At 41.3% G+C, this 23,492-nt stretch overlaps 1 protein-coding gene across 1 annotated transcript in view; it reads right to left on the reverse strand.

The window, feature by feature from the left end:
* LOC149566133 (ACT domain-containing protein ACR12-like) overlaps nt 1-23,492 on the reverse strand; it is a 220,169-nt gene that overhangs the window by 179,146 nt on the left and 17,531 nt on the right. The window contains exon 2 of the mRNA XM_089819562.1: nt 303-357. Coding sequence (XP_089675688.1) covers nt 303-357 — 55 coding nt within the window. The remainder of the gene's footprint in view (nt 1-302; nt 358-23,492) is intronic.

Below are 23,492 nucleotides of genomic sequence, written 5' to 3' on the forward strand. Positions count from 1 at the left end.
ACCATGAGATTTTGGATATGAATCCAAGAAAAAAGGACCGCAGTTGAGAATGGTATTCACCAAGGAGACTTGTAACTCTAACAGAACACTTAAGCATGTCTATTTCATATTATTTCTATTTAAAAAAAAAAAATGCCCCTTAGTAAAATAGATGAATGTTTGGTTTTTAGTTGTCCAATCTTTTATTATGGAAGTAGGTCTAAAACAGCTTTTCCAATACAAGAGTAGCATGTTCAGATTTTTTATTTTGAAGTCATAAAGGTCCAGCAAAGAATATAGACAGTGAGATCCCAGGAGCCTACCAAATATTCTTGTCTAATAACACCAGTTGAGTCATGACAAATTTGATTCGATGTTCTGCCACAGAAAAAAAAGTTGAAAACTAGAGTCAAGCACCAATAACATAAAGTGCATTGAACAAATATAAATAATTGAAAACAGTTATAAACAACCAAAATATTTCAAGAAGATAAGAGATTTTCAAGTCCGTTGAAATATATGTCCATGTTAAATTATTTATCATATTGAAAGCATGGCTTATCTCGGATTTTTTGCAGACTATACATATTAAAGTAATGATTCACTCTGAAATTCCAACCTTGTAATCTTCTTTTGAAAACTAACTAAAAAAGCTGAGATATAAATCAACTAGTCATTTTCATTGGAATTCGGAAAAGTATAAAAACACTTCATCAACATTCTTGATATAAAGTTTTTGCATGGATAAAATATAGTTGCATGACAACAATTTTTGCCACCATCCAGAATAGAAGAAAGTGTGGTAAATAAATAATTTAAATTAACTTTGTGTTGGTGTAAATTATGTCTCATTTAATTACACTTTATTTAACTTAGGATAATGCATATTATAGTAATTTGCATAGGAGACACAAGCAATTGCATATCTAGGGAATAGGGTTGTAGGAGAAATCCCACCTTTGGTAGATCTTGTTATCACATTTTCATACTCACTTATAATGGAATAATACTGCAACCTTTGGACAGTGATCCACCTTAAGTGAAATTATCTATTATTTTCTCCTACCTACCTATAATGTCCTAACAACCCTAAGTCATACAACTTTGTCGGCACTCTCTTACTACATAAACCTTCATGTATGGCCTGCCCTCCTCCGTACTTAGATCACCTTGTGTGAGGTCTTCCCGTACAACAACCACCCTTGTCCATGTGTTCCTCTTTGTACAATTTCTATCCACTTGTACATTGTCTTTATTGATTCGTACAACATCACTAATGACAACCATACACCCTCTCACCTTCAACTCGTACAATATTACTTCATATATAATTTACCAACCACTAGAGTACACCACCTCTATCTTCACTCACCATCGTAAGATAATATTCCTTTAGCGTACGACTTGCACCCCTTAGGAGTTAATGGTGACCATACAATACTTTGTCGTACATGTACTATATGCACAAAGAGGCCTCACTTAACAATCTGTGTAAAGTTAGGCGTCTACATTATTAATGACAGAGATGATTGATTGAAACAGAGTATTTGCCAAGAATTGAGATTGATTGAGACCTGTAGATAATATTCGTATTCACCAATTTGAACAATGAAGTACAAATGAAATATCTAATGCGATATTTCACCTGTAGAGTAGGTTGGCTACTAACCATGGAAACTACAAATACAAAATAGGGAGGGTCTTGCACCTTCGAAACCGTAACGATGCCAAACTCCAACTGGAATTCATAGATAAAAAGAAAATATAAAATCCACCATGCCCACAACTATACCAAACTTGATCTTCTAGATGGGACCTAGGAAGTTTCCAAAGTCTTACAAACAGGCCAACACAACCAAATAAATTATAACCAACTAGTTTTAAAAAAGAGCCTAAAAGATATTATTAAGTTCAAGGCCATACAAACAATTCTTTAATTGAGTTATTTAATTATTTCAAGGACATCTACACAGAGATTTCTTGTTCTCAAGAGAATCCAAATTCAATCCTAGGAAACCTGCTAGGGGTGGGTTATGAATCTGCCCTAAGATCATCTTCTTCAATTTTGAGTCAAGTACCAAATAGATTGTCATTTTAGTAGATGAGATCATCGACCACCTTGTACTTTTCATCTTGTATTTGACCATCCATCAACTGGCATGCAAAGGTGTTCTTGGAGTACTCAACCAACAAATGAGCCCTCCACTCCTTTAAAATCTGAAACAATGGGCATATGGTAGTTATCTCAAGTAAAGCAGTGGCTAACACATTCTTCCTTACATCTTCAATGTCAAGGTTATATGCTTGAATCTTGTCTTCCCTGAAAATTGCCTCTATCTTCTTCACTAATATTTCTCATGGGCCTCTATTTGACATCCCTCTTAGCACCACCTTCTCGTTGTCCACCTCAAAAGGAAACTCCATCTTTTTGAAACTCTGTGTGTACTAATGGAGGGTCTTTATCTATTGAATGTCCATATGACATTTGTATCATCTAGATCTATCAAAAAGAAATCATCTATCACTGTATAGTTTCCCATGGTAATGTTGAGTTGTGGAATCACATGAGTGCAGGATAGTAAAGTTCCTCTTGTCACTTTGGCGTCAAATCCCTCATTCTCCACCATGTGCAAGGACCTATTAGCAACAAGTGATGAATTGATGAAATTAAGTGTGGCCCAATATCAAGCATGATTATGACACACTCCCCTGAAGTGTATAGTAGACCCGAAATACACTACTCCCAAAAGTTGCAGAAAGTACAACAATGGAACCTACCCTTTGTACAAGTGTGGCAATTCTCTCTGCACGATTAGTCTCTTCCTCTTTGGGTATTTTACTTTCTTCCCCATCATCGGGTACCATCTCAATATAGTAAATATTCCCTTTACCAAGACAACTGTAACCCAATTCCCAAGGCTCTTTACAGGTAAAACAAAGCTTCCTCATTTGGAGCTCCTGACCAGTGGCATAGTCCATCAAAGGTTTCTTCTAAAATGGCTCCTTGTCACTATCCTCATGTGGGAGAGGTAACTAGGAATGTGTGTTACTCTTGGAGGATGAGGTAGCCTTGTTACATGACGTCTTTTGTGCCTCTATGAGCATGTTGGGATTGAAACGATTGACCCAACCCTTGAGGGGATCCATCAATCCATCCATCAACACAACAAATCTTCTTTCAGACATGTCGGTAACCAACACTGAGAACCTCTGAAATTTTGAAATGTAATCATCTACCAATCTAGTAGTGCCAACTCCTTTAAGTTGAGCTTTGGATGCTTCCCATCAAAGTGGTCTATCAGTTTTTTTGTGAAATCTACATATGAAGTGACTCAATCGTGATCGAGGGTGACCATCTCGTGGTGCCACCATTCATGAGTGACTCCTAGATGAAGTGTTGCAAATTTGATTGTCTCATCTTTGGGCATCGAATTGAGTAGGAAGTAGGTATCAGTTATTTGTACCCATGCTTGTGCTGATGTTATCCCAAACCCATCAAAGGATGATAAGTTTAGCTTGTCAATCTTCTGTTTGATGTCATTATTATGGTAAACATAACTCCTATCATCCAAGTATTTCATTTGTAGATTTACATAATCCTTGAAAGATATATTTCCCTTAAGATTTGTGTCCCTCCAATCTTGTCTTTGTTGCTCTTACATCTCGTGGAGAGTGAATGCTCATTCTCTGCAAGGTGCTTTTGTTCTTTGGGGAAATGTCAACATGGGCAGTCGAGAATGTGTGTTGTGTGTTCGACTTTCCCATGAAAAGATTATCATTATGCCCATCATGTTCTCCATTTGTTTTACCTTCTGCCAATTTTCGCAAAGTTTCCTCCATGAGTTGTCATTGTTTCTCTTTGACCATGGCTCCATTGAGTTGAGTTTGGCTGTTGGTTGGATCTCTTAACAATGTCATGATTTCAATGTTAGGTTCCCATATTTGGCCTATAGCATGGTACCTCCTCCTAGTGTACACTTTGAGCTCATTCCCCATCCACTAGACAAGCTTGCAAAATCACTAGCTTTGATACCACTATAATGTCCCAACAGCCCTCAGCCGCACAACACCATCTATCAACATTCCCTTACCACACAACCCTTCATGTATGGTTTGCGCACCTTCATACTTAGTTCACACTACGTGAGGCCTTCCCATATAGAAATCACCTACTACCCGTACAATGTCTATCCACCCAAACTCTGCCTTTGTCTAATTCGTAAAGCGTCACTGATGACACTCATAAACCCTCTTACCCTCCACTTGTACATTATTACTTTGTACGACAATCACCTCCCACTACCATACACCTTCTTTGCCTTCTCCACTAACCACTATATGGCAAGTATTCCTCCAACGTACATTTGCAACTATCAAGAGTTAATGGTGACCGTGCGGTACTTAGTCATACATGTACAATATGCATAGAGAGGCCTTGGTTAGCTATTTTTGTCGTCGGTAGAAACTGTGTAGCTAACGGGTCCATGTTGACGATAAAGATTTTGTAGCCGACGGGTAGATTAGTATTGTTATGTAGCCAACGGACCCCTTCGAGAAGGTTCCGCGGAAAGTATTTATACCCTGTCTGGGATCATTGTAAATCATCTTATCATCTGTATGTAATCTCTTGGCATATGCAAATAATAAACGAAGTACTACTGTTGCTGTTCTTGCTCATTATCTATGTGCATTAATCAATTCTTCTCTATTGCCTTCCGCAGTTTTCGTTTCTCCACAGTACTTATTTCTTTCACGGATAATATTGTCTCCCGCAGACAGTACTTATCCTCCTGCGGGTTGCCCTTCTTACCCACGCCTTTGTTTTCTCCTACCGTGGAAAGTGGACTAGCGGCTTCAAACTATTTCTTGCCACGGCTTAAAGTCTATTGACTCCCGCGGATGTTTATTTTTCTGTGGATGGGTAGCGGTGGAGGGCTTTGCTTTTGTTTCCGCGGCCACATCTTCATTTTCCACGGTGGTGATTTCTTTCTCCCATGGGTTCTCTTCTTTCTGACCACAGGCGACTTCCTAGTTTCCGCAAGTTATATCAAGATTACGAGTTGCCTTCCCCATGGATGTCTTTGTGTCCCCATGGTGTAACTCTCCTCTTCCACGGACACCTTCTCTTGCATTTTCTTTTGCTCTTCAAGCCTTGCCAATTCTTTTTCTCCTTCTTCAGCAGCCTTTCTGTAATGAAGCTCGTCTGGAGGTTGGCGTAAGAGAACTTTTTACATCACCATTTCCATTATTGCTATCTAATACAATTTGCATTCTATTTGCATCCGAATGCTTAGTTACACCATTTTCAGAAGCAGATTCATTTCGTTCAGAAGCGGATTTGAACACTTTTGGATCTGAAGCATCCATGGTCTTAATGTTTCCACCATTTCCTTGTGTAACATTTGCTTTGGCAAGAGCGTTTTTCAGCACTTATAATTTAGCGGCTTACATTTTGCAGTAAAGATCTTTTTTGTCTGCGGATGGTTGAATGTTCACAAATATCTGTGGTAGAAAAAGAAAGAATACGGCAGAGATATTTTCGGGGTCTGGACAAAATCTTGCCATGGGAAACAAACGTAACGGAAGGAGAAACCATATATTATAAAGGTACGAAAGAAACGGTTATTATATGGAATCAGTAGGAAAAAAAACGGAAGCAGTGGAGGAACCAGCTGAAGGCAAGTATGGAGAAGAATGCTAGGGTTTTAGCTTCTGGAATCCGCGTTGTAGGGTCATCCGCTTCCAGCAGTAAGAAACAAAAAGTAAGGGCCGAACTCACGCATCTTACTATTCAATTGGAAGGGCTCAATGGCAGCGAATGCCGGAAATGGTGGCAGAAGACTCCGGACAAAAAGCTAATTAAGCAAATTTTGATACGGGCAAAGGTACATTGGGCCATCCAACTTCCAATTTTTTTCATCCGATTATTTGAATCCGTTTTGCGAACTATGATAGAAGCATATAATCCGAACAGCAAAACTAGCAGATTTTTGTACAAAAAGCATCGGATGATGGTTTCTTTAAAACCTAAGGATTTTACTAGGGTTTTCGGCATCCCTGGCCCAAGAGGTAAGAAGGTGGAAATCAAGTATCACAAGCTCTCTCAGGAACGAAAAGAACATTGGATACGATTAGTGGGCTGATATCTTATGCCCCAGGAGATGGAGTCAGTGATAAAAAGGTCTAAATGCAGAGGGCTTTGGTGAGATCTTATTCGAGAAGGCCACTGCAGGTGCATCATGAATGTCATCAAGAGCAAATTGACAGGGGCAACTCGGGCTTCAAATTTAGCATTGCCATAGATTGTATTTATGAATGGCATCATGAACGACATAGTGTATGATTGGGCTACAGTTCTTGCCACTAGGATGGAGGAGTTCATGACACTCCAGCACCGCACATTCTTTATGCCACACCATGCAATTGGCTTGTTTCTGGGGGCAGCAATTAATCAGATACCAATGGATGATTTTGAGGCTCCACCGCGGGGAAAGTTGGCACAAGGAGAGCCCCCAATATTTTATTGGAGACATTTGGACACGGGTGGGACAGCAGCGGGGCAAAAGAAGGTATTTCGGGGATTGCAAGCTCACGGGGACACCGACAGCGAATGGGAGGAGACTTCAGAGAGCAATGGGGCTGAGTACGAGGAAGAGAGTACTTCTACGAAAGTTGGCAATGAATCAATAGTTAGCGCATCCACATTTTTCAGCCAACCGCAGTTGCCAACTTCAGTGCACTTGTCCACCTCCACTTCCCACATCCCTCCCTTTGGTCAGCATCCTGCACCGGTCATAATGACCCCATCAACAGTGGGAGATGTCCCATGGATAGTAGTAGATGTTCCACGGGCAGTGGCTAAGGGTGTCCCACCGACGACACTTGTTGCACCGGTGACCACCCTAGATGTTGCTTTCTCCACGGCCGCGGTGGATGTTGTGTCTTTTATAGCTTTGACCGAGGGCTTCCCTTCCCAGGATTGTCCGCCAGACCCTTTTGTACTAGCAAAGCCACGGTTGACAGAGTTGCAAGCACCAGAGACTGAACCCCAAGTTCGTTTGGATGTGATTGATTCAGATGTTGTGGTCACTATTTCATCTTCCTTGTTGACGGAGGCACAGTCAGAGCAGCCCAAGTGAATGGAAGTGATTGATAAAGCAAGCAAATTTTTAAGGCAACAATTCTGACTCATTCCTGTAGAGGTCGGACCATCCATTCAGTCTCCGAGTCATGGAGGAGTCCCTCTAGGTCCAGCAGCCGTATCAAAGCCACAGGAGGTGGCAATTCCACAGTCGGAGGGTGCGCCTAGGAGGGAGGAGGTGGCACCAGATGTGGACATGGTTACCACAATGGTAGCAGAGACGAATAGTGATGGGAGTGGACCATGGATGATGTGTCGAAGGAAGATTATGGGTCAAATGAGGATGGATGTAGAGATTAACTCAGGGGTATGCGGGTTGTGCTGCAAAAGAGGCACAATGTGGGATTACAGGCTATGACCCGACGGAGAGAGTGGCATTTGGTTTGGGCTTATATAAGGGGGATTTGTTCGCAGCGGTTTCATTCATGTTTTGAGGAGAGAGGTTGGCCAGCAGTTGAGACACTGGAGATTTTGGCGGATTAGGCCACCAAGCCGGAGTTGGGTCTGTGCAACACTTCTATGGAGAAGCTAGTGCACAAGATAGTAGGATTGTACAAAGAAGAATACTATGCTCGCAAGCATGCGGAGGCGGACAAGGCAGCAGACAGGGTCGCAGTGGAGAGGTCTCTGGCAGTAGAGGAGGCTAGAGAAAAGGTAAATGCAGATTTGGCCAGCCAGCAAGCAGTATGGGCAGCTGAGCATGCAGCACTGTTGCGGGATAAGGAAGCGACAGAGCAGGAATTACAGTTGGCAAAGACCCAGGCTATGGATGTAGCGCTTCTCTTGAAGGAGGCCGTAGAGGTTAACAAACAGATTTAGAAGGATTTGAGCATTCGGACAGAGCAAGTCTACGAATTACGCCGGCAACAGCATTCTTCAGGATCACAGCCTCCTCTATAGTGTATATTATTTCTCTATTGTATTTTGTGGTCTCCTATTTTTGTTAGTTTTGAAGTCACCAGGAGATGACTTTTCTTTTGGGGGGGATGATGTCGTCAGTAGAAACTGTGTAGCCGATGGGTCCATGTTGTCGGTAAAGATTTTGTAGCCGATAGGTAGATTAGTATTGTTATGTAGCCGACGGACCCCTTCGAGAAGGTTCAGTGGTAAGTATTTATACCCCGTCTGGGATCATTGTAAATCATCTTATCATCTGTATGTAATCTCTTGGCATATGCGAATAATAAGCGGAGTACTACTGTTGCTATTATTGCTCATTATCTGTGTGCGTTAATCAATTAATCTATGCGGTAAACAATTTGTGCAAGGGTAGGCATCTATATTATTAATGACAAAAATGATTGATCAAAATAAAGCATTTGACAATAACCAAGATTGATTGAGACTTGTAGATTATATTCGTATTCACTAATTTGAACAATGAAGTACAAATGAAATATCTAATGCAATATTCCCCCGACAAAGTAGGATGGTTGCTAACCATTGAAACTGCAAATATATAAACAGTCTTGCACCTCCAGAGCTACAACAACGCCAAACTCCAACTGAAATTCGAAGATACAAAGAAAATATAAAATGCACCATGCCTACAACTATGCCACACTTGGGTCTTGTAAGTGGGCTTCGAGAAGTTTCTCGGAGCGTTACAATAGCCAACACAACCAAAATATTTATAATAACTAATTTTTTAAAAAGGGGCCAAAATGATATTATTAAGTTCAAGGCCATCAAACAATTATTTAATTGAGTATTTTAATTATTTTGAGGACATTGCACTACCATTGCATCTCATTGAGTCACATTGTACGCTCTATTCTCCTTTTGTCTTGCCTATTTATGTAGGCATATGTACATTGTACTCAGTTCACCATTTTGCATATTGATGAGAATATAGTTTGTTATTGTCCATATTGTTATCTCTTGCTTTGGTGCTATTCATTGGCCTCTAGATCTTGGGTTGCTATAGACAATTTTTTACACTTCATAACTACATAAGCATCTACAATATAAATTTGACCTTTTCAAAATAAATTTTAAAGTTTTCTAGGTTTGTTCAAATTCATCTTCACCTTCTAGAGGAATGTGTCCAAAATTAAGTTCTTTAGAAGGTGCAGAATTTAACTGAGATGGAATTTTAATACTTTGTCACAAGATATTCATAATTGTGTAGTATCAAATGTATGATTGAATAATTTTGAACAATGAAACCAAACCAGCAACAACCCTAAGGTTTATGATAAGTGTCATTGGGCAGCCCTATTTTCGTTAAAATTTACTGATATCCTTATTCTTGAGGTCCATAATTTTGCATCTACAACTAAACTGTATAATAATTTTTTAAAAACTACCAAACTTAAAAAAGAGCCCAGAATTTGTATTTTAAAAAATGTGTTTTTCCAGCAATACCGGATCCATAGAATGAGTTGTGGATTAGATCTGGGTTTGTATTGGGTTTGGATTTGCGGATCAATACGTCTCGAGTCTATGCAAGTTCCGTATATGATCTTGTGGATCCGTCTAAGTTCATTGTCTGTGAATATGGACGGATCCACAGGGTACTGTGAATATGGACAGATTCATAGTTCATATACGGACCCTGCACAGATTAGATGCGGACTAACCGTGAATACATGTGGACCCGAGGGAATCTAAGGCGGATCCGCCCGAACCCCCACAGGCCAAAAATGATAATATGGGGCCACAACAAGTTAAAAAATATTTTATTATTATTAGTATTTTGCTGGAAACCCTAAAATAACCCCTTTTAGTTGTTCTCAATGGTCAAGCATCATAAATTCATTGTATGAAATGATTAAGATTTACAATTATGTATATTTCCCTTATTTTTCAATATATAATGCATATTTATATACACACAAAAACTTACAAATCATAGTGGGAAAAAATCATGAATCTACAAATTTGATTCTCAAATCCAAGATTCTTGAACCCGAGATTCTTGAACCTAATCAGCAACTTAGTTTTTTTCTAATAAAGTCAAGAGGGGTGGGTCTTTATTAGAGTGCCTCCTTAAAATGAGTGATCTAAGGGTCAACTCACTACTGTAAACAAAAAGGTTGATGAGGATGATATGGTGACTTTGACCATTAATAGGTCATTTGTGGAGTCATTAACACTCACAACCAAAAGTCAAACTCTAACTTCTGATAAAATCAGCACATACTTGCTGCAAGAAAACAATTTTTCTAGAAATTTAGATAGTACATTTGTTGTTTGGTATAACAGAAAACTTAATAATTAGAATCCTGATTCTCCTTCCACTTCATAACCACCAAAAAAAGCTAAGTTTATTATTCTTCATAAATTTGGGCATGTAAAGAAGGAACATTGAAAAAAGGCAATGTCACATATCTCGGAATAAAAACTTGTGCTAAGGCTAATGCAATTGCTTCAAAGGCAGACCGTGTTGCAAAGAAATAATATGCATTCATGGCATTCTCCGAACACTATTAGTTCTAGTCACATGAATTTTATTTCATCAAGTGATAGAAGATCATACAATTGGGAGAATAGCTGATGTTAGAACTCTACTAAGTGATGCTATCAAACTCATAGTTTGTAATGTTAGGTAAGTTCCTAAAATGATAATATGGGGCCAAAACAAGTTTAAAAATATTTTATTATTATTATTTTGCTGGAAACCCTAAAATAATCCCTTTTAGTTGTTCTCAATGGTCAAGCATCATAGATTCATGGTATGAAATGATTAAGATTTACAATTATGTATATTTCTCTTATTTGTAAATATATAATGCATATTTATATACACACAAAAACTTACAAATCATACTGGAAAAAATTCATGAATCTACAAATTTGATTCTCGAACCCAAGATCCCTAAACCTAATCAGCAACTTAGTTTTTTTCTAATAAAGTCAGGAAGGGTGGGTCTTTATTAGAGTGCCTCCTTAAAATGAGTGATCTAAGGGTCAAACTCACTACTATAAACAAAAAGGTTGATGAGGATGACATGGTGACTTTGATCATTAATAGGTCATTTGTGGAGTCATTAACACTCACAACCAAAAGTCAAACTCTAACTTCTGATAAAATCAGCACATACTTGCTGCAAGAAAACATAGACATTAACGAATATTTGAATCTTTTTCTAGAAATTTAGAGAGTACATTTGTTGTTTGGTATAACAGAAAACCTAATAGTTTGGATCCTGATTCTCCTTCCACTTCATAACCACCAAAAAAAGATAAGGTTATTATTCTTCATAGATTTGGGCATGTAAAGAAGGAACATTGAAAAATGGCAATGTCACATATCTCAGAATAAGAACTCATGCTAAGGCTAATGCAATTGCTTCAAAGGTAGATCATGTTGCAAAGAAATAATATGCATTGATGGCATTCTCCCAACACTACTAATTCTAGTCACGTGAATTTTTTTCACCGGGTGATAAAAGATCGCACAATTGGGAGAATAGCTGATGTTAGTGTTTACCGTACAGGTAAAGTAAATGAACGCACACAGAAAGTAACAGCAGAACAGTAGCATAATATTCGCAATAGTAAGTGAATGATGATTTACAATGATCCCAGACGGGATATAAATACTACCGCCGAACCTTCCCGAAGGAGTCCGTCGGCCACAACTATTCTATCCGCTACAAATTATTTACCGCCGGACCGTCGGCTACGGAATACCGAAACACCGTCGGACCGTCGGCTACAGAATATAGAAACATCGCCGGACCGTTGGCTACAGAAACACCGCCGGACCGTCGGCTACAGGAACACCGCCGGACCGTCGGCTACAGAAACACCGCCGGAACCATCCAGTCGGCTAACACCATCCCCTCCAAAAAGAAAAGTCGTCTCCTGACGACTTCGTCCCGCTACATCTGTAGCCTCTGCTAACACAATACTGTCTCCTTAAATGAACGCACACAGAAAGTAACAGCAGAACAGTAGCATAATATTCGCAATAGTAAGTGAATGATGAATGATGATTTACAATGATCCCGGACGGGATATAAATACTACTGCCGAACCTTCCCGAAGGAGTCCGTCGGCCACAATTATTTTATCCGTTACAAACTATTTACCGCCGGACCGTCGGCTACAGAATACCGAAACACCGTCGAACGTCGGCTACAGAAACATCGCCGGACCGTCGGCTACAGAAACATCGCCGGACCGTCGGCTACAGGAACACCGCCGGACCGTCGGCTACAGAAACATCGCCGGACCGTCAGCTACAGAATACAAAATACTGTCGGAACCATCCAGTCGGCTAACACCATCCCCCCAAAAAAGAAAAGTCGTCTCCTGACGACTGACAAAAATATCTAAGACAAATTAACAAACAAAATACATTAATAGAGTGACTACAACAAGAGAAATCTGCTTCTGCCACATCACTTCCACATTCATCCCGTTACCTCTGTAGCCTCTGCTAACACAATACTGTCTCCTCAAGCTGACCTTGATAGCCACCTGTGTTGTTTTCTCTGTTTTCAATTCCTCGGTGCCCTAAGCCAAGTGTCATTGCACTGCCTCCAACTGGATGATCAGCTCCTCCCAAGCTCTCTACGCATCCACCAAGACAGCCTCACAACCAACACCTGCTCCTACTACCTCTGGTACACAGAAAGTCCATGCCTGTAGCAACTTCAACTCTTCTCAACTGGTCAGACTCCCACGACTGATATCCGCCACAATTGGCGGGGTCGAGGGGCAGCGCCCCTCGCCGCCAAGGCCAAATTAACACTTCGCAACCCACATAGAAATGCACGGAACACACCATTTCTATCATTATCTACCGATTCTGCACTCTTTCTGGCAACCACGGATGCGTCCCCTTCCCTTTGGTCTCATCTGTTACTCATTCTAAACAACTTGACTCTGTCGTCGTTTTTTTTTTTTTTTTTTTTAAATTATTTGTTCAAAGAAAAACCCACACCCATCTTCTACACAAACCCAACAATCTGTCCTCCGCAAATGATGAACAGAAATCTCCTCCGGCAACACAAAATTCTGAGAATTCCCGTGGGTGTATTCCCCTACTGCTTCACAACCAACAAGCTTTCTTTTCCACTTTGGGCTTTTGTCAGCAACCGATATGTTTACAAAAGACTTTGACTTGCAAATCGAACCTGTGACCTGTCAAATACAATTAGTTTGCAGCGCTTCAATTTATGCTTGCCAAAGAAGAGGCTTCCGTGCATGCCAAATCAAGACGCCATGCTCAAGACAGGCTGAAGACGGTTGGACAAGTATTGGAAAAGGAAAAAAAATTCGCGGCCTATTATAGACGCAACAGGAAAGAACCCGCGGGTTGTCTTCAAGCTACGCCATCCCTGAAAGACGACACTTGAACAAACAACGCCGTGGTTAATGAGATAATGCCGCAGGAAAAAGTTTCCGCGGGTTGCCAGACTTCCGCGGACATCCTGCCCGCGGGATTTCCTTTCTGCCCGCGGGATTTTCTTCCCGGCCGCGGATAGACTCTGCCCGCGGGATTTCCTTTCCGGCTGCGGGATCTTCTTCCCGGCCGCAGACAAACTCTGCCCGCGGGATTTCCTTTCCGCCCACGGACAGACTCTGCTTCTTTCTTCTTCTTTTTTTTTTTTCAAATTTATTTTTTTTTTTTTTTTTCAAAGAAATCAAAAAACAGAGGTACCTCCATTTTGCCTCCAAGCGCCACCATTCTGCAACGACGACAGAGGCAGCTGGCCATCCTGTGACAGCGACGGAGTCTTCTTTGCACCATATATTTTGAATTTGGATCTGGTGACTGCTGGAGGTATCTTCTGCCCGTCCAAAATTGATAATCTGACCGCTCCATTGTCGCCGGCCTTCTGAATCTGATATGGTCCAACCCATCTGCCCTTAAACTTTTCCACTTTGATGTCATTCTTACCGTTGTACGCCTTACGTTTGTTCTGTGCCACCCCCGTCGCCCACTGTGCCTGCGGTCTTCGCGCAACTGGATTATTTCCTTGCTGTTGGTGCCCTTCCACTAATTTTATGCTGCGGTGTAACCTTTTCTTTCCGCGCGGTCCATTCACCATGTACCGGATAGTGGGATTTTTCGTTTTTTTGTGTTCAGACTGTATGTTCTTCCCCTCAGCTTCAGCCATGGCAGCTTTTCCTTCTTCCGCTTCCCTGCATTCCTCCAGACATTCGTTTTTCTCCTTTTTCTCATCTTCGTCGACCGTTAACATATTGCTACTCGGAAAGAGTTCGTAGTCTTCTATCTACCAATGGTAAAGGCCACTCACCGAATCCAGGTCGTCGTCATTCGATCCTCCGTCAAGTCTCAATACTCCTCCGTCATCCGGTTCCATTCTCCTCTGTCCTTCGTCATCACTTTCGCCTTCACTGTCAGAATCTGACAATGCTGCTTCCTCGCCGACCATTTGCGTATGCAGGTCAATTATGAATCTTTTGCCTCTGCGCTCCATTGATAGGGTATTGCGTTTCCAATCATGTTGTACTTTTGCTTACACCAACCAATCCCGTCCCAGAATAGCATCATAGCCCTTTTTTTTTAATGGAATGACCACAAAATCCAATAAAAATGGTTGCATACCAATTGTTACCGGTTGCGCTTTCAAAATTCCCAACGGTTTGATTCCATGTTGGTCTGCCGTGAGCAACTGAAATGCAGGTGGCCACAGCGTCGGCTTTCCCAACTTCTTCCAAGTATCCTCCGGCAAGACATTCACGCCGGACCCTCCGTCAACAATTGTCTCTATCAAAACATTTCCCAAAATCCCCATCTCGACGACCGCTGGATGCCGTCCGGAGGTGAGTGCCAACAGCATTGGGTCTGTTGCCGTCGCTTCCCTACTGTCCCTTCCTATGTCCTCCATTGCTTTCGGAAACGGTGTATGATTCAGAATGGCCGTCCGTAACTGGGGCATTGTGAGAAGGAGGTCACTTATCTTGATCGGTATCTCCGTTTGTAAGATCTGTCGTACAATGTTTTGTTCTGCAAAGTTCCTTGCCAAGGTGCCGGTGATATCCTTCAACTGAGATGTCCCCACCGACGATGCCTTTGCAATGTCCGCCTGTGCTTCCCCCACTTTTCTCTTTTCCTCCGCTTGCCTCCGTGTAATTGCCAGAACCTCCTCTACATTCGTGCCAACAATGATCAAGTTTACTCCAGCCTTTGGGCACTTGGAATCTTCGTGATCGCCGGGTCCGCACCATCTGCATAATAATTTCGGTGTGTTTGGCGCTGTACAATCCCGCGCAAAATGACCCCATAAATTACATGCCCGGCATTGAACGATCGGCCGTCCGTTTGCATCATACTGAGTTCGACTTCGGCTCCCATTATTATTGTTATTGGTTGCATTGTTGTTATTATTCTTGTATCCTCCAGATGTAGCACCGGCAGTATTCGCGTTTCCGCTACTACCCGACGGGGAAGCCTCCTATGTGAGAAACACCTGCGGAGATCCTCTTGTCTTCATGTTAAAGGGGCAGTCCTTTGTCTAGTGTCCCATAATTTGACAGATGTCGCAGAATTGGTTCTTCGGACATGATCCTTTAGTATGCCTGTCTGTCTTACACTCCGTGCACCACAGCTCGCTGCCTTTTGGCTCCTTCTGCATGTTTTTAAATTCCTTCATCATGCGAACCATATCCTTCTGTAGGGCACGAACCTTCTTGCTGCTGCCTTCGTTGTTGCTACTATCATCTCCGGCAGGCTCGTCGTCATCAGAATCAGATGAGCTAGTTTTCTTCTTCTTTGTCTTCTATTCACTTTCAAGATCGAGGGCTCTATTGTAAGCATCGGCATATGATGACGGTGGCACAATTTTCATTTTCCTCTGCAGTTTCGAGCGTAGGCCGTCCACAAACCACCTTTTCTGCAATCCGTCTGCTGGCTTGCTTTCCATTTTGTTTATTAAGTCTTTCAATCTCCTGGCATAGACACGAACAGTTTCATGCTTCCCTTGCTTGGTATTGAAAATTTCCGCTACAATTTCATTATCATCCCGCAAGAGTTTAAATTCCGCCAAGAACTCCTTTTTAATGTTATCCCATGTATCTAGCTTCTACGGATCCATATCCGAAAACCAATCAATCGCGACCCCGTAGGGTTGCCGAAAATTGCCTGGCCCATTCGTCGGCATCTGTGATTCCATTTGCCCGCCAGATCGTCTCACATGTCTTACAATGTCGGAGGGGGTCGGCTGTACCATCGCCTTCAAATTTTGGTAATTTTTCTTTGGGTCCTGCCATAACTCTGGAGGTCTGCACTCCTACAGTGGTCGGCACTCCCACACCGGCAGTTTGTACTCCCACACCGGCAGTCTGCACTCCCACACCGGCAGTCGGCACTCCCACACCGGCAGTCTGCACTCCCACACCGGAGGCGTCGACAGCTGCAACCCTTGGTGAAGACGGAGGATCCTCCGAAATTGTTTCCCGCGGAAGTCTATCTTGGACGAAGAGGTCACTCCACACTCGTGCTGCTCCGTCCGCACTGCGAGCCGTGCGAGTTGATGCTCTCCCATCTGAATTTTCTTCCCTCAGCGAACACAAATTCAAGAACTCCTCCCGTGCTTCTTCCACCAATTCCACCCGCTGACGAGTCTCCTCCAACAATTCTTCCGCACTTCGGTTTCCGTCGGCGATCCTCTGAAATCTTCGTCAGCGTTCGGCTTGCTGTGCTAGAATTAAATTCTCTTGCGCAATACGGATTCCATCTTTTCCCTTCGCCTTATTTTGATCCTTGTTAAGCTGATTTGGCATTAATCTTCATTCCTCCCACCTTCCAGATTCATAAGGCAACGGCGCCAAATGTTTACCGTACAAGTAAAGTAAATGAACGCACACAGAAAGTAACAGCAGAACAGTAGCATAATATTCGCAATAGTAAGTGAATGATGATTTACAATGATCCCAGACGGGATATAAATACTACCGCCGAACCTTCCAGAAGGAGTCCGTCGGCCACAAATATTCTATCCGCTACAAATTATTTACCGCCGGACCGTCGGCTACAGAATACCGAAACACCGTCGGACCGTCGGCTACAGAATATAGAAACATCGCCGGACCGTCGGCTACAGAAACACCGCCGAACAGTCGGCTACAGGAACACCACTGGACCGTCGGCTACCGAAACACCGCCGGACCGTTGGCTACAGAAACACCGCCGGAACCATCCAGTCGGCTAACAGTTAGAACTCTACTAAGTGATGCTACCAAACTCATAGTTTGTAATCTTAGGTAAGTCCCTAAAAAGAACAAACAGTGGTTGTCAGTTCAAGATATCATCTTTCCACAATCCACAATGTTGCTTTTGTTTTTGGATATGGTTGTCCATTTGTCAACTTAAATAATCCTATCACGCAGGTGAATTTATTTGGGAATAAGTTTATCATCTATGATTTAAAAAAGGTGGAAGCGGTTGCCCTAGGCATGGGGCAAGGGAGGTTTTCAAACATGTTTATCTAGCCACAACGAATTTGCAAGTGTTAACTATAAAAGAGAATGGCACACTAATTTGGCATGAAATATACAAACATTTGAACCTTTAGCATTTGGCCAAACTCAACAAAGCTAACATTTTGTACGAGCAATCTTGTAAACCTCACACTATCCTCAATGTAAGGTATTTCTATAGTTCGTGAATAATTTCTCTAAAAAGATGTCTATCAACATCTTGAAAAAGAAGTTTTGACTAGTTTGATGCATACGCAAAGTTCAAGCATTCATGGAAACCACACAAGGAATTTCAATATTCTACAATCAAATGACGGAGGTGATGCTTACTTGGTAATTCTACTTGACTAATTAGAAAGAGGAAGGGAAATAAAAAAATATCAATTTTTTGCAACAATGTTCCAAAAAGATGTGTTTTTCTATTCATTTATGTATAGGACTCGCAAAGGATACAAGAATTCCTTTCATGTGGTCCACAACTATGATTACAGCAAGAGATATATATCAAAGCCAACACTCGCCCCACACACAAACAAACAAAAAAAGTTGAAGGAAAGTCATCTTCCAAATGACAAACTAACAAAATTGGAAGTTGAACAACACGAAATCAAAAACAACTAAGAAATGGGACGAGAAAACATTCCTAGATGTACAAAAGATGTGGGAGTGGATGTTGTGGATAGAAGTTATTGAAGCCCATAGGCCTACTCTATGTGCAACTTCAATGGGTAGGAGTTATTGCTACCCAATTCTCACTCCTTGCTTCCTTCATGTGTGAAGCTTCAAATAGTTGACATTTGATTGGCTTGATCATCTTCTTAACCGTCTTGACCTCTATGGCTATCACTCTAATTTGTTATGCTTTGGTGAGCTATGCTTGCTAAGAAAGTTGCTCTTGAAAATTCCATGTGTGTTTAGCCATCTAAACTCAAATTATCTACACCATGGATAGTGCTTCATCCTTGTGCAATGTTAGCTCATTAGTGGAGACTATCTGAAGCATCAGCTTATAGAACAAATCCCTGAAAGGAGGTCTTCATGCCAAACAAAGTTGTGATTACCATCTCTTCCTTCCACTATTGGCCTAGTAGGGTGCAAAGCTACCAACATCTCAAGAGTCTCTACCATAAGCCATCACTAGATCCAACACCATGATCATGCCTGGAAATTCAGCTACAACTACCAATCCCAAGTCAATGAGTGGATCTCTAGCTTCTTATTTCAACAACCCTTTTGACTGCCTTATTGTGTCAACATGCCAAGATTGATATCTCAAACCTCATTGACTTCACTAACCACATGATACAATTTCACTTTCAATTTGTACTTCGATGTGAACTCATGTCATCCTTTTCTCTAGTACACATCATTCATTGTGCAAGTATTGTCCATTCTTCTTTGCATCGTACCTCAACACATTGTCTTCCTTACACTGGACAATTTTTTTGCATTTTTAGAGATTGTTGACTATAGGCACATACTGACTACAATGTGTGTGCTAATACTCATGCCTAACATACTATCCCTTACCATTGGCATGCACCAATACACAAACTTCAGCAACACATCTTAAACTATCCCCACACGTCCTTTTGCTTTGTTGAAATGCATCTCTCCTTTATACATTTTGTTGCATCTTTCTTTCCTTTTTGCAATGACACATTAATTTCTCCGAATTTATGATCCTACATGGTTAGCAAGAACCAACAAGACAATGTGTAGACAATAAGATTTTGAAACATATCAAGGGTAGATAAATTAGGATTTCCACATAAGTAAATGAATTTATCATATGGTACAGCATATCATAAACATGAACATTTCCAAAGGAATTCTTAGAAAAGCCCAAACCTGACCAATAAAAAAGAGAAGACTTCCAAAAACTTAGTAGGGAAAAAGCACAAAGAAAATTCAGATACTTTTGTTAAAGATCCATGTTCTCTGTCAATCCCTTCTACAACTTGTCCCAATATAAGGCTCTTGTAGAAACTTAGATGCTACAAATTCTTTGGCAGACAAAGCATCTAAAGAGACAACATTACCTAAAGACATAGCTATTGAAGATTATTTACACCAGTCCCAAACAATTGCAGAGAGGTGGTAGAAGATGTTTCCTTTGCTTTTCTTGTTAAATCACCCAAGGAAGAGAGGACAGAAATAACTTGGCTCTTGTAAAAAAGTGTGGTTGAAAACAAGTAGTACTTCATCATAGAGTGTGTAGCATATAAAGATACTCATATCCAGTTTAACTACAATTTGAAAATGGATGGTACGAACAAACTACTTGAGGAGGCAAGGCTTTACAAAACAGTGAGAATTTCATTCAAGATTCATAATAGAAGAGCTCCCATCAAAAGGAATTTGAAGATGTATTAATTTTGTGGTTCTTGGTCCCTTAGACTGCTTTTTCTTGTGGATGTCATTAAAATTCCTGCATTTGTTCATTTATTTCCTACCAAGGACATTGTAGTTTGCAAATCGTGTAGCTTGACACTTGAAATTAAAAGAGAATTTGGCATACAAGTGCAGTCCTATTACTATTTTAGAGGCTTTCTTGATAGGTTGTGTTCTCAGCTGACCCAGAATTTGTCCCTACCAGGTCTCCTTCATGACGTTGTTGGTTTTGCGGATATCCTAGTCGGCACAAAGACACATGAGAGTCGCGTACCTCCTCTTTTGGGTTACACGAGGCATCTGTGCTTATCTATTTGCAGAGAGGAGGTGTGAGCTTCGAGCGGTGTTCGAGCTTTTGTGGGTGTGAGTTGTTAGGTTAGAGATTATCTCTTCATGGCTACCTCATTGATCCATTATGATGTCCATGCTAGACTCTTGTGGATCCATATCAGTCCTACTAGTTAGTATCGGAGAGATATCTATATTGTTGTGTGCTACTTTCCACCTGCCTCTTCTCCGTATGTTATTCATAGTGTTGAGGATGGGGACCTATTCTTGGACTTTCTCGAGGGTGTCTCCAAGTTTGAGGCCATTGGTGACGTCATTTTATTAGGGGATTTTAATTCCCAGACTAAAGCTGATTGGACTTGTACTTCTGAGATGGTCCCGCTAGCTTGGCGCTTTAATGCACCTCGGAGGACAATCAGGAGCCACTCTCTATTTATGGTCATCATCTCCTCCAGCTTTGTGAGTCCTCTGACCTGATGATTCTAAACGACCCCTCATACTTCCATGGTTCTAAGTTGTTCACTTGCTGGCCCCATTGTGGTGGTGCATGTTTACCATACAGGGTAAGAAACTTAACACATTTAGTATAGCACGATTCAACGCAGAACAGATACTTTATTCATATATGCACTCAATGACTACAATCCGAATACAATGACTACAATGATCACAATGATGATTCCAAAGTCCCTCTCGAACATGTACATATACCTTTCCGAAGGGGTCACTCAAGCATCACGCGCCCATTCGAATACTATTCTACCCATCGGCTACACTATACATTTTACCTACAACATCATCCCCCCAAAAGAAAAGTTGTCTCCGAATGACAATACAACAAAATATCCAAGATAGATTAACAAAACATAATACATTAACTGACTAACTACAACAAGATAAATCTATTTCTGTCACACCACTTCCACATTCGTCCCGTGCTTGCACCAAATTGGTCTCCAAACCACATTGCATTTGTAGCCTCTGCTCACACAATACTGTCTCCTTAATCAAGCTAACCTTGATAGCCACCTGTGCTGCTTTCTCTGCTTCCAACTCCTAGATACCCTAAGCCAAGTGTCGTTGAATTGCCTTCAACTAGATGATCAGCTCCTCCCAAGCTCTCTGCGCATCCACCAAGACAGCTTCACATCCAATACCTACTCCAAGTGCCTCAAAGCGTATCACCCCTCTCGAAAGGCTTGCTTCGTTGATCTTTCCACCTCTAGCACACTATGCCTGCAGCAACTCCAAGTCTCATCAACCGGTCACACTTCCCACGACTGATAACCGCATTGACCGGGGATCGCCGCCAAAACCAAATTAGCACTCTCAAACCCACACAAAACTGCATAGAACACACTATTTCTGTGATGTTCTTCCAATCCCACACTTTTTCTGGCAACCACTAATGTTTTACCACTACTTATGTCCCTTCCCTTTGGCATCATGCATTATTCATTCTGAACATTTTTTATTTGTCGTCTTTTTTTTTTCTTTTTTTTTGCTCCTATTTCTTTCTGCTGCACGGCTACATCCTCGCATCATTCACCTAATACAAATTTCTTCTCCTGTCTGTACAAATCTTTCACCCTGAATTTGTCTTGCTCTACTGCTGCACGGCTCTTACTCCTTTTCTTCATCTCAAAGTACTGCATCCGTACGGTTCTCAAGTTTTATAGCTTTGCACTCTCCTACTATACGCTGTACGGCCCCCCTCCTACAATCTTTCTCCTTTTTGCTCTCTCTATGCTAATTCTCTGTACGGTTCACGCATGCAGATTCAATTCAAGGCTCCTTCCTCAGCCGTACACCACTTATTTAATGTTCTTTTTGGTCGTACACTTGCTCCCTACTGGCCATACGGCGACTTATTCCTTTCCAGTCGTACGCTGTACAGATCTCCTTCTCCCTTCCTGTCTTTGTACGGTCACCTCCTATTTTGAATCTCGTACGGTGTTAAGCCTTCAAATCTTCTCCTTCCTTTTGTTTCATATAGTGGCTTCCATATGCCTTTAAGGCTGTACGATCATTTTTCCCTTTGTGCTCTTTTCTTTTGCACCGTACGGCTGGCTTTTCCATATACCTAGGGTCGTACGGCTATAAATTCCTTCTCCTATGCCCTTCCTCTGGCCGTACGTCTTTCTCTTATGTTTACTCTGGCCGTACAGCTCCCTCTCATGTTCTCTTTAGCCTGGTTTTAAGTTTCTTCTTGTGTTCTTTCTTTGGCCGTACGACTTCAAGTTTCTTCCTCTTGGTCGTACGGGGACTTTAATATCTCAAAGGGAATTGCTCCTTAAGCCCGTACGGAGGCTTTATCTCACTGATTTCCTACTTACATTCGTACCGAGTTTAGATTCAGCAATACTAAATGGTCGTACAGTCTTCTTGACTTCTTCCAATTTGCATGTTATATCCCTTTAAGGCCATACGACAGACTCTTGTTCCCAAGCACTTTTAATATCTAAAATTCCAGTCATATTAACACATTTGCTTCCTGCTGCATGTTTTATTATTTTATTACTTCATACTTTTAAAACTATAGTTTATTACTTGGCATTTTAAAAACTATATTCGACGTCAATATTTTATTCCTTATTATACATGTGTACATTATTTACAAACGTTTTTTCTTTCCTCAGTTGTTTTTCGACAGAGGACCATTTCTTTCATGGTATATTTTTAACTTCAATCCATTTACTGCATTTGGTATTTCTTTCCCGTAGCCCCGTTATATACAACTTCCCGTATCTTGTACGGTCCGACCCATTTAACTTTGAACTTTCCAGGTCTGATTTCATTCCGTCTGTTATACTTCAATACTAACTGGCCCAGTTGAAAGTTGTTAAATTTTAAGTGCTTATCATGCCATGCCTTATGTCGGTTTTGTGTAACTTCGATGGCCCACTGTGCCTGCAGCTGTCACTCATCAAGTTTGTTCAAATTGTACAATCTTTCCCTTAAGCTTTCCATGTCACCCAACTTGTTCTCAATTGCTATCCTCAAACTAGGTACCATGAATTTCATCAGCTACCACTCCTTGCTGTCAATAACTATATTCTTGATTCTAGAACCTTCACTCCATACAATTGCAATTTTTATTAAGCCATTCCTCTTTGTTTCCTATACAGCCCGTACGATGTGTTTTCCTTGCTGCCAGCACCTTTCTACTAAATCCATGGTGCGGTGTAACCTTTTCTTTCTGCTCGGTCCGTTCACCGTGTACCGCATGATGGAATCTTTCCTTTTGCTGGGTTCGTCCGATATGTTCTTCCCTTTAGCTTCAGCCGTA

This window comes from Cupressus sempervirens, chromosome 3 (assembly GCF_028749045.1).
Source record: "Cupressus sempervirens isolate cs-2001-9-10 chromosome 3, ASM2874904v1, whole genome shotgun sequence".
Lineage (NCBI taxonomy): Eukaryota > Viridiplantae > Streptophyta > Pinopsida > Cupressales > Cupressaceae > Cupressus > Cupressus sempervirens.